The sequence below is a fragment of the Musca domestica genome, unplaced genomic scaffold, assembly GCF_030504385.1.
Source record: "Musca domestica strain aabys unplaced genomic scaffold, Musca_domestica.polishedcontigs.V.1.1 13, whole genome shotgun sequence".
Classification (NCBI taxonomy): domain Eukaryota; kingdom Metazoa; phylum Arthropoda; class Insecta; order Diptera; family Muscidae; genus Musca; species Musca domestica.
The window spans coordinates 9,955,754-9,968,012 of NW_026712172.1; the positions used below are offsets into that span (position 1 = coordinate 9,955,754).

The 12,259-nt window shown below is 34.9% G+C and overlaps 4 protein-coding genes across 5 annotated transcripts; 3 read left to right on the forward strand and 1 right to left on the reverse strand.

The window, feature by feature from the left end:
* Nucleotides 1-637: 637 nt before the first annotated feature.
* Nucleotides 638-1,372, forward strand: LOC101899995 (mitochondrial inner membrane protease subunit 1). 2 transcript variants are annotated; one of them, XM_005189960.4, is made up of 2 exons: nt 638-781; nt 888-1,372. In XM_005189960.4, the coding sequence occupies exons 1-2, from the start codon at nt 683-685 to the stop codon at nt 1,290-1,292; spliced, it is 504 nt and encodes a 167-aa protein (XP_005190017.1). In that variant the 5' UTR covers nt 638-682; the 3' UTR covers nt 1,293-1,372. The 2 variants fall into 2 exon arrangements, with proteins under 2 accessions (XP_005190017.1, XP_011295139.1); XM_011296837.3 differs by having other exon boundaries at nt 661-803.
* Nucleotides 1,373-2,777: 1,405 nt separating this feature from the next.
* Nucleotides 2,778-6,714, forward strand: CCT-zeta (T-complex protein 1 subunit zeta). Its single transcript, NM_001308991.1, is given in 2 exon segments — nt 2,778-2,914; nt 5,256-6,714. Coding segments are annotated over 2 exon segments (1,596 nt in total).
* A 1,282-nt stretch (nt 6,715-7,996) lies between these two features.
* LOC101900515 (uncharacterized) lies at nt 7,997-9,888 on the forward strand. The gene is made up of 2 exons (XM_005189963.4): nt 7,997-8,174; nt 8,237-9,888. Exons 1-2 carry the CDS (start codon nt 8,089-8,091, stop codon nt 9,126-9,128), a joined length of 978 nt encoding a protein of 325 aa, XP_005190020.1. The 5' UTR covers nt 7,997-8,088; the 3' UTR covers nt 9,129-9,888.
* A 1-nt stretch (nt 9,889) lies between these two features.
* LOC101899555 (large subunit GTPase 1 homolog) lies at nt 9,890-12,259 on the reverse strand. The gene is made up of 4 exons (XM_005189957.4): nt 12,073-12,259; nt 10,605-12,006; nt 10,328-10,533; nt 9,890-10,274 (listed from the first exon to the last, which is right to left on the reverse strand). The coding sequence occupies exons 1-4, from the start codon at nt 12,169-12,171 to the stop codon at nt 10,056-10,058; spliced, it is 1,926 nt and encodes a 641-aa protein (XP_005190014.1). The 5' UTR covers nt 12,172-12,259; the 3' UTR covers nt 9,890-10,055.

The following is a 12,259-nucleotide window of genomic DNA, read 5'->3' on the forward strand; positions in this document are numbered from 1 at the left end:
AAAGTGCTGCAGACATAACATACATTTGAATAACATTTTATCAATCTACTTCAATTCGTTCGGAAGCAAGAGTGATTTCCACAGAAGGACGGACATCGCTAAATCAACATAAAATTTTATGCTGATATATTTATAGAATATATATACCTTGTGGGGTCTAAAATGTATATTTCGAGGTGTTACAAACGGAATGACAAACTTAATATACCCTCCTTACTATGATGGAGAGTATAAAAATTGCAACCAGCTGGTTGTTTTGCCTTACCTTTTTTTGTACCGTGACTTAAGGTAATGATACATAAGCAATTGGCATAATTGTCTGGCATATTAATGAGAAATTATAAGGGGAAAAATAGCAGGATTCTAAAATTCCTTTATGATATGTCACAAAATATGCCAAGCTGAGATGCTAACTGAATATATAAATGGAGCAATTTAAACAACCGTTCTTCTATTTTTACTGCAAGTTTAATATTAAAAATCGTATCTATATTTATTTTATATTTTTCAATCTAATGTCATTTATACCTTATTTAATACACCTGCATTAAATTCATTTTTTAATGTGGCAACATTGCATCGAAACAGCTGTCTTTTGTTATTGTTAATTTTTATTTTTTTAATATAACTTGAATTTAGGAAATAGTAGTCCAAATAGTAGTATTAATTTATTTAACTGACTATGAAAGTGATATCCCACCTAAAGGATATAGTCAAATATAGTATCCAGTATATGTGTGTGACGCACTGTTTCTTTGAATATGTAGGAGATTTTGTCGTGGTATGTACAAAAATGCATGGAGGTGATTATGCATATAAGATATTTTTTTGAATTCCTTTAACAAATTCGAAATACCATTACTAATTACAGTGTAATTTTTTTCCAGTGCAATGGCCCTTCCATGGAGCCCACTCTCTTTTCCAACAACATTCTTTTAACAGAAAGAATAACCACACGTTTTTATAAACCCAATCGTGGCGATATAGTTATTGCTGTCTCTCCCACAAATCCTGATCAATACATTTGCAAACGCGTTATTGGCCTACCAGGTGATAAAATCATTACGGAAAAACTTACCGAAAACAAGGAAGATGAAACGTTGAGTAAAACCGTAGATAAATATACACCCACCTTCAACGACGAGTACGTGCCAAAGGGGTTTGTATGGATTGAAGGTGACAATAGTACAAATAGCTCGGATTCTCGTTACTATGGTCCAATTCCTTTGGGTCTAATAAGGAGCAGAGCCATTTGTAGAATTTGGCCTTTGAATGAAATAAAAACTTTATGAAAGGTGGTTGTTTAAGAAAGAAATTTCTTAAAATATAGATGAAATTTATTTAAAATAAAAATTATATGACTGGAAAACAATTATTTGGAAAATTGTGAAGTAAACCTCGCTATTATTTTCAAAATACAAATAAACAAAATCAAGAAGAATTTGCAAAAAAATTAAAAATTTTAAAAAGTTCGGCTCGTCCTAACTTAGTTTTTTTTTGCTTTTTTCTACAACAATTTATTCAGTAAACTTACACTCCCATTATTTACTGTTTTTCAAGCTCAATAATTTAGACTTCACTCTATTCTTTGTAAGAGAACAAAGGAGTTTTAGGTTAAATTTTTTGTACTTGTTAATCCTACGCCCTTTTGTTCTTTTACGAAAAAGCCAGCCGATTACTTAAACTTAAGGTGCGAATTCATAAGGCTGGAAATACATAAAGAGCATATTTGGCTGGTTTAAGTCATCGGCTGGCTTCTTCGTAGATGAACAAAGGAGTTTTAGGTTGACTTAGTTCGATTTTGGACCTAGGCTCCTTTGTTCATTTCCGAAGAAGCCAGCCGATGACTTAAGCCAACGAAATATGCTCTTTATGTATTTCCAGCCTAAGGGTTTCATGTATTCTTACCATAAGTCATCGGCTGGCTTCTTCGTAAAAGAACAAAGGAGTCTTGGGTTGACTTAGTTCAATTTCGGTCCATACTTGCTCACCCTACGCTCTTTTGTTCCTTTACAAAGGACCTAGCCGACTACTTCTGAGTCAAGGCTTCTTGAATGGCTATGTTGTTTTGAATTTCCATAACGAGCGTCCAATCCTCAGTACAATAATTTTCAAGGTTTACATTGTGGCATGGCGTTAGGCTCGTTTGGTAGCCCTGGCTAGGCTGGCTTAAGTCATCGGCTGGCTTCTTCGTAGATGAACAAAGGACTTTTAGGTTGACTTTGTTCGATTTTGGTCCTAGGCTCCTTCGTTCATTTAACCCAAAAAATCTGCAAGAGTACTATTCAAATCACAAAACAGAATAAACTCATTACGAAATGGCTTGACATGAAATAACGAATACCGCTATTGACCTAATCAGATTCTTTCGTAATACTACCACATATATTCTTTAGTTTAAAATATTATAGAGAAAATTAAAGAAATAGTATTAAGAAGAACTCAATTTTCATTAATTTTTTATTCAATATTCTACCATTAAAGATACAGCTTGCTGCATTTTATTTTCGGCATCCGTCATCATTAAAGACATACCCTGGCAATAGCAAAATACCCAACTAATGCAACCCTGTGTTATATGTCACTCCCAGTTTAACGTTAACGAGCACTGCTTTATCGCTCATTCATTTGACATCTGCTCATTTGTTCCGATTTTTTCTGTTGGTGTGAAGTGTATTGATTGGTCATCAGCTTTGCTCTGGAAGAATCTTCATAGTGTAAATTATTAAATAAAATCTCAAGTAATTCCTCTGTGAAGTAATTCTTTGCGAAAAACCATGGCTTCAATTAGTTTATTGAATCCTAAAGCTGAATACGCTCGCGCTGCAAATGCCTTGGCCTTTAACATCTCGGCTGCCAAAGGTTTGCAAGATGTCATGCGGACCAATTTGGGACCTAAAGGAACAATGAAAATGTAAGTATTATTAACGTTTATGTTATAATGCGTTCTTTTAATCAGCAAATTTTAAGAATTTCATAAAATTTGATGGATTTAAATGAGTTTTGGTTAACATCTGTCGGCATTTACTGGGCTTCAACGAAAAAAGTGAGGTTAAATTTGTTGAACGAATGTGTCATCGAATGCAGCAGACAATAGTGTTGATAAACGTTGACTATAACTCGAATGACTCCATTACAATGTAGGAGGGATTCTACTAAAGATATCATCATGTGTCGTTTTTAATAAGAACTAGTGGTTGCAGTTTTATTTCATGGACTTGCATGTATTGTTGCACAGTTTGGCTATGGATTATTGACATTTTAAAGAATAATTCATGAAATAAATTGTGCCAGAGAAAAGGCTTAATTAACTCTGAATATGATATTGTATCTCAGATATCCATATTCGTACAATTTAAGCCACATGATAAAAAACTGGATCTGTTTTCCATTGTATACCTATTAATGAGGGATTTCGTATGATTAGTACCAATCGTAAAGTATTAAATTTGCACATCTTGGCTATGAATTATTTACACCGCAAAGAGTAATTCATGAAATAGATAGTGCCAGAATAATTGTTTATTTAACTCTGAATATGATATTGTACTCTAAATATCCATATTCGTACAATGTAAACAACAAATTTCGAAACTGTATACGCTTCGTCTTGTATGTAACCCAAATCCATTAATAAAATACCGAATATTAACTTCGGTTTCAAAAGGATAACATTGGCATCAAGCTTGCGCTAGATTAACTATAGTTTAATTTAATTTGAATCGATGGTCAAGTCTTTGGCATCTGTTCGGAACCATTAATCTACAAAGTTAGTTAAAATATGAAGTAACAATTCTGTTATTTTTTTTTTTCGCTGTATACCATTTGCGCAATTAGCCTATAAATTGTTGTATTCCTCTAACAATTTGTTATAAAGCTTGCGCCAGACAAACTATGGTTTAATTTAATTTGAATCGATGGCCACATCCTTGGTCTCTGTTCGGAACCATTAATCTACAAAGTTAGTTAAAATATGAAGTAACAATTCCGTTTATTTTTGCTGTATACCATTTGCGCAATTAGCCTATAAATTGTTGTATTCATCTAGCAATTTGTTATAAAGCTTGCGCTAGATAAAATATTGTTTAATTTAATTTGTATCGATGGCCACATCCTTGGCTTCTGTTCGGAACCATTAATCTACAAATTTAGTTTATTTTGTATTCCATTTGCGCAATTAGCCTATAAATTGTTGTATTCCTCTAACAATTTGTTATAAAGCTTGCGCTAGATAAAATACTGTTTAATTTAATTTGAATTGAAGGCCACATCCTTGGCCTCTGTTCGGAACCATTAATCTACAAGGTTAGTGTAAATAAAATAGGAACTTACAATCCATTAAATGACCTGATTATTTGTATTCCATTTGCGCAATTAGCCTATAAATTGTTGTATTCCTCTAACAATTTGTTATAAAGCTTGTGCTAGAAAAATCTGAGCTAATTTAATTTGAAGTGAAAATTGTAACCAAATCTCATTTCGGAACCATTAGCCAACAAAATTTTGTTATAAACATTTTATTTTTAGGGATAAAAGCCAATAAAATGTTGTAAAACTCTGACAATTAATTATAAAGCTTATGACAGCAAAGTTTCGGAACCATTAAACTACAAACATTCCATGTGTAACCCATGGTGGCACAATAAAAAGGGAAGGTAGAGCTACCAGCTGATTACAAAACAAAATATTTTCAAAATCAATGATTGGAAGAAACAAATAGTGCGGGGTGCGCATTAATAATACTAACCAGATTTGCCGCGGAATTGAAAGATTGAACACTTAGGAACATATTTTTGAGAGAACATCCAGTAATTTCATTCATCTTTCGCGCCATTTGACTCATTTTAAAAATGAAAAAAAAATATATATATCAAATAAATGAAAACAACTTGTTGGATATAATTATGAATAACTCGGACAGGAAGCGGGCATAGCCTCAGGGCTGTATTTCTCTAGTTTTACCATGGTGTTATTGTACCATTGTGTAACCCTTTTTAAAAACTCCTTTTTATATATTATTATTTAATTAATCACAATAACGCACAATTAGCCTATGGAATGTTTTATTTCCCTAGCAATTCGTTATAAAGCTTGTGCCAGAATAAGATTGTTAAAATAATTTGAAAGAGATGTTCACACAAATTCTCTCTTCGGAACCATTAACAAACAAAAACAACAAGGAAATCTTTTAAATTTGCATTAATAATTTTTCTCTTCAACTAACTGAATATTTTCCTTTTGTTTTAAATTTCCAGGTTGGTGTCGGGAGCTGGCGACATTAAAATCACCAAGGATGGTAATATTCTTTTGCATGAAATGCAAATTCAACATCCCACCGCATCGATGATTGGCCATGCTAGTACCGCTCAAGATGATGCAACTGGTGACGGTACCACATCCACAGTTTTACTCATTGGTGAGCTCCTAAAACAAGCCGATATCTTTTTGGCTGAAGGCCTTCACCCCCGTATTGTGACTGAAGGTTTTGAAAAGGCCCGCGAACAAGCCTTGGCTGTTTTGGATACCATGAAAGTACCAGTTGAGGTTAACAAGAAGAGTTTAACCGATGTCGCCAGAACTAGTCTGAAAACTAAAGTTCATGCCGCTTTGGCTGATTTGTTGACAGATGTCTGCGTCGATGCTGTCTTGGCCATTCGTCATGACGAAAAACCCGTAGATTTGCACATGATTGAAATTATGGAAATGCAACACAAGACAGCCACCGATACTACTTTGATTAAAGGTTTGGTTATGGACCATGGTGCTAGACATCCTGATATGCCCAAACGTTTGGAAAATGCCTACATTTTGACTTGCAATGTTTCCCTTGAATACGAAAAATCAGAGGTTAACTCTGGTTTCTTCTATAAAACTGCCGAGGAACGTGAGAAGTTTGTTCAAGCTGAACGCGACTTCATCGACCAGAGAGTAAAGAAAATCATCGAATTGAAGCGTAAAGTTTGCGATGGTACTGAAAAATCCTTTGTTGTTATCAACCAAAAAGGTATTGACCCCATGTCTTTGGATGCCCTTGCCAAAGAAGGCATTTTGGCTTTGCGTCGTGCCAAGCGCCGTAACATGGAACGTTTGGCTTTGGCCTGTGGTGGTACTGCCATGAACTCTGTCGATGATTTGGAAGAATCTCACTTGGGCTATGCTGGTCTCGTCTATGAACATGTCTTGGGTGAAAATAAGTTCACATTTGTGGAAGAGTGCAAAAATCCACAATCCGTAACCATTTTGGTCAAGGGTCCCAACAAACACACCATTGTGCAAATCAAGGATGCCATTCGTGACGGTTTGAGAGCCATTAACAATACCATTAACGATAAGTGCGTCATTCCTGGAGCTGGTGCTTTTGAAGTACGTGCTTTCAACAAATTGATGAAATACAAGGATACCGTTAAGGGTAAAGTACGTTTGGGAATCCAAGCCTTTGCCGAAGCTCTCTTGGTGATACCCAAAAATTTGGCCATCAACAGTGGTTACGATGCCCAAGACACTATTGTTAAGTTGACTGAAGAAGATCGTCTCAATCCCGATCCCATTGGCTTGGACTTGTCCACTGGTGAACCCATGAAACCCGTTGATTTGGGTGTTTACGATAATCATATTGTTAAGAAACAAATTTTGAATTCCTGCTCTGTCATTGCCAGTAATCTGTTGCTGGTCGATGAAATTATGCGTGCTGGTATGACCAGTCTAAAGGGTTAGTTGTGTCATGGACACAAAAAAACCTATTGAGATGAAATAAATACTACCCGCTTTTCTAACCAACAACCATACATTGTATTAGTTTTTGTTTACCATTTTTTAAATTGTATTTTATTCTTTGCTAACATCTACACATCATTTGTTTGCAGTACGCAAATTTCTTCTGTTTTCGAAACACTAAAAACTCATTTTTGATTGTCTATTCTCAAGTTGTATAACATAAAAATAAAAGCACGAAATAAGTGATGCATTTAAAATAATAAACCATGAGTATTTTTTTAAGACTGGTGAAAACAGTTAAATTTGACTAAATTATAGAAAATTCAGAGGTGCTCATTTGAAATGACCTCACCTTCTTAATTCTACAATGCAGAAGGGCTTGCTGGCCGGCTTTATTTAGGCTATGGTTTTGGTATAATGCAATGAAGACATGGTAGGATAACTTAAAGGATTGTAATGTTAGAATAACTATCAAAACAAATGCAACTTGTATCGATTTTGAATAAATAATAAAAAAACGCGAAAAATGAATGAAAGGTCATACTATCTTTTTAAAATCATCTACAGGTTTATTACACTGCAAAAATTGAAAATTTGTTCTTGCATACGTTGAAATAAGCATTTTGAAATCAACTGAATTTGAATATTTTCTAAAGAATTTTCATTAATTGGTTTCACTGTACCATGGGTTTTGGTAACTCAAAAAAAAAAAAAAAATATTTAACAAATTTGTTCAAAGGAGTTTTGAAAATTCAATTCAAAAATTTTTTAGCACAATTAAAATACATTTTGTTGGAACGCATTTTAATTGCATTAACTAAACTCTTACGCTTTGGAAAAAATTAAGGTTATATTAATTTATTATTTTATCGTCTGTTACACAAAAGAAGAGAACTGTTAACAGTTTTGTTGCTGGATTTTATTGGGGGAGTTTTCTATAGAGATCTACCAAAAAACCAACTGTTTTCAACATTTATTCTTGAAACAAAAATTAAAATATTGGTTTATCTTACAAATTGATTATTATTATTAATTTTTAATACATATTTAAATAAAGGATACATTTACCAGAACAGCTGATCTGTTGCTAATTCTTATTGGAAGGCATCTGTTTGCTTTTCATAGTATTTCCATTGGAATGAACTTGGTCTCCTGCAAAAAAATAACTGAGCAAATCTCATTGGGAAAGTAACCAGACATACCCAATAAGCGACCGTGCCATCATTTTTCTGTGTCTGCGGTGTCATCTTTCAGTGATTGTAAAAAACGATAGCAAGAAATCGATAATTCTGCTATCAATTCAACGTCCATATTCCTCTTTGCTGCAACAGGACATTATTTTGGAAGCGGAAAACAAGCTGTTTTAAAGCGGAAATGGATAACAGTTATCCCAAGAGCTTGGTGGATCATTACCTGAAGGTATCCGCAAAGCTTAAGAAGATTGAAAAGGCCATGTTCAAGTAAGTTTGGACGATTGATCATGGCATTATGTTACTAAACCAAAACCATCTTCTGATTTTAGACGTTTTGGTCCCAATGTCTCCGAAGTTATGGATGATTATGCTCGTTTGGCCATTAAATTTGAGGAAGCAGGTATTTTCCAATATGCTGCTATGTGCCAATTAGGTGTGGCCAAATGTGAAAATTATCTCCAAAACTCAATGTCAGAATGTCAAGCTCTTCTGAAAGCGGCTCGTCTGTTTCTCAGGGCCCACGAAGAAATGGAATCATTGTTATTGCGTTCAAATCGCCATGAATATCGAGAAACTGCATTACATTGTTTCACACAGGCCATTGATAAGTCACCGGACGATAGCGTTATAAAGGCTGCAATCATACGAGAAATGTCGCCACTGCAGCCGCATTATGAGGGAACAAGCTCATTTAATTCACCAGCCCATCGAATATATGAACTGGAATTGGCCACGGAGCAAAGTGTTATGAATCGCGATTTCTTAACTGCTTTGCAGCAGTTGGACGATATTGTCGATAACATTTATGAACGTAAAAAACAAAATCTTTACCAAGAGGTGCTATCCAAATCAGAGATTTATCGTGTTCTTCTATTGGTGGCACTGACATTGCCACCGGCTCGTCAAACTCCGGCCCATATTAAGCTAATCGAATTCTATACACAATTGGCGGAATTCCAGCAGGAAGACGATATTTGTCCGAGTCCTTCTCAGTCTCCTTGTAAGAATGTGCCACAATTGTATGCCTCCTGGCGACCGGGTCTATTTTTGACACAATCTCAAAAATATGCCTTGGCTGAAATAGTTTTGGCATGGCATTTATCTAAACCGCGCGATCTTAGAGTGGCGTTGCAAGAGTTTCGTCATAATTTTAGTTCACTTAACGACACCCAGAGGTATCTTATTAATTGTATACTCGAAAAAGTAGATACGAAATGTTAAAGTATTATATTTACAAACAAAATTATTAACTATTAAGACTTTACATAAAAAAACATTCCTAAAATAACTTGAAGCAGATCGTTTCAAGTTATATTGCGTTGAAGAATTATTATTTGGAATATACTCCACTTAAAGGATTGTTACTTCCTGCAATTATCTTGAACAACAAGATGATGTTAAAATTAAGGTAGCAATTCCAATAGTTGATGCGAAAATGAAAAGTCAGGAGAATCGGTGAAACATGTAGCATTATGCAAAAGTATCACTAGAGTGCGCCCATCTTATGTTTTAGTAGAATAAGGTAGTATACTGATGTAGTATGTTATAGACCATGGGTGAATATTTAATATTTAATATTATAATTATAATATTAATCATGTATGGGAAAGAGAAAATTTCAGTATGTCCCCACCTTTTACGTTTATTAAGTAGCATAGATTCTGTTTTCGATGCATATGATGGATTCGCTCAGTTGTGGTTTGTTATGGTGATCCAAAGCGATAATCACCCAGCTCTCTTTCTCGTGTAGGCTTGAAACGTTTATTAACGTCGTTAATAAATGCAGTTTATTATAGTAGAGTTTTCAAAACATCATCCGTTTTTAGAGAGGAGGGGATAGTATTTGGCCTATCGACAAATACGTTACTGATACTGCCTTGCCGTTACGATCGAGCGTCAGTGGTTCAGCGAACTTAACGACGCGATTCCATTCAATTTTTATATCATATGCACTGGAAATGTTTCCTTAAAATTAGTATAAATTTACTTTTTTATTTTTTATATTTATTACTTGATTTATGTACATTTTCATTAAGTTAATTTTAGCTTAACACCAATTTCCCTTAAAATTGTATTGGCTTGGATCAAAAAATATTCAAAAATCAATCAAAACTTTAAATAAAAACAATATCTAGACAAAAAGTTCGATTAATGTTGATCTAAGTGGCCAAATTTCTTACGCAGTTTTTCACGTCTCTCTTTTTTTACACTGCGCCACGGTTTGGCAGATGGATCTGTTTCGACTAAACTGCCATCGTTGGCTAAACGTATGTGAGGAAAATTTGTTCGGCCTTTGACATGGGCAGCCGAGCTTTGTCCAGAGAAAAATTTGCTATCCAATTCAGTTGAAGATGTGTTTGTTTTCACCTAAGCACGAAATATTTAATTATCAGATCAATATTTAAAGCGCATAAACTTACTCTCATTGCTCTTTGTTGTTGATGCGGCAAGGATTTTTCCTCAACTTCTTTGCGTACTCGCTCCGGGAAGGTGTGATACACTGATTGTTCGACAGTTGGAGGTGCCACACAATACAAAAGTTTACCATTGACATAATCCTTGCAAACATAACGGGCGGATCTAGACTGATCGGGTTGTCCATTGGAGGTCATAAAACCTCGATTGTCTGAAATATAAAAGAACAAACAATTTATATTACGAATAAAAAAAATAGACTACAATGTATATGTTACTCACAGCCATATGCCAGCAACAGTTCTTCAGAATGGGGGCAACGATTTGGATCTTCACCTTCCATTGGTTTGGCTATTATTATACCATATTTGTCTTCTAATACGTGACGTGGTATACGCGAACACAAAAGATTTACTGCTGGGACATGATCTCGCATCTGATCAATAGGCAAAATACCATTTAGAATCATATCGGCTTTGGTTAGAACAAAACTGGGCATAACCAAACCAGGGCAATCACACAATAACAAATCCTTATCCAAGTACAATGTTTGGAAATGTTTTGTTTTTCCTGGTGTTGCAGAAACTGATACTTTTTTCTCCGTCATCAATGCATTTATTGTACTACTTTTGCCCACATTAGGATAACCTACTAAGCCAATAGTAGTTACTTTTTCAGTATATGTGGGGCCTTCATATACATTCTTGAAAAGCTCAATTAGTTCTTCACGAGTAAGCAGTTTTGAACTGTTTTTCTTGAAAAGCTTATTTGATTTTTCTTCCTCCGGTGTAGGCAATTTTTTCTCAATTTTCTCCAATTTGGCTTCAAGTTTATCCAGCGTGTCATTGATTTCAGAGGCAGCTTTTTTAAGTTCCTTAAGTGATAAATCGGCAGGAGTTTCCTCCTCTTCTTCTTCACTTGCACTTTCTTTCCCAGTTTCCTCTTCCTCCTCATTATTTTCATTATCTTTTTCCTGGGCTTTTCTCTCTTTAATCTCTGTTTTCGCTGGTTTTTCTTCTTTGTTTTTGGCTTCTTCCTTTAGCTCTTCTGTAGCCAGGGCTGCCGAGAAAAAGGCCGTTCTTATGCCTTGCTGGTCGAAATACTCTGCCCAGTGTTTTCGCTGTTCATCGGTAAGCAAATCAGATTTATTTACCAAAATCATATTCATCTTTTGTGGATTGACTTCCTTGACATATTTTTCCAAATCCTCACTTCTAAACAACAATGGATTACGGGCATCTACAATTTGAACTATAACATCAGATCTCTCAACCACACGCCACAACTGACGCCAGAATTCCAAATTTTTTTCATATGGTGTCAAAATGATATCCTCATCTTCCTGCAACAAAGCCAAATTACGTCTCCAATCTAAGAAGCTATCACGTTCGGCCTTTTGCAAGTCCTCGGCAGATGTTTCCGGTGTCCATTTGGGTCTTCGTGGAATTTTCAATAGATCTTTGTTATCCTTGTGTTTTTTCTCAATATTCAATCTCTCGTTACGCGAAAGAAGTCCCACACCTTGTTTGGGATTGATGAATTGTATATTCAACTTCTCAGCTTGGAATTCAGTGCCGGCCAATTCGGCAGTTCGAAGAAATTCTTGAAATGAGGATTCTTCGGTAACAGAACTGAGATTTAGACGTCCCCAATCATAGCCATCCTGTATCTCTGTTGTGTGTAACTGTAACAAAGAGATGGTGGTGAAATATTATCAACATAATCAAAGACTAGAAGTTTTGATTTTTACCATAGAATCATTGTCCACTTTCCTCCTGGGCGTATGGCCAAAGCGATCCTTGATTAGAGTGCGTCCTAAATTACTCCCACCTTTACTTTTCTTACTCATTTTTGCTTTAATTTGTTAATTTTATTATTTTTATTAAAAAATTGTTCTCAATAGTCACACGTGCGATGCGATTTAAAGAAATTATGAT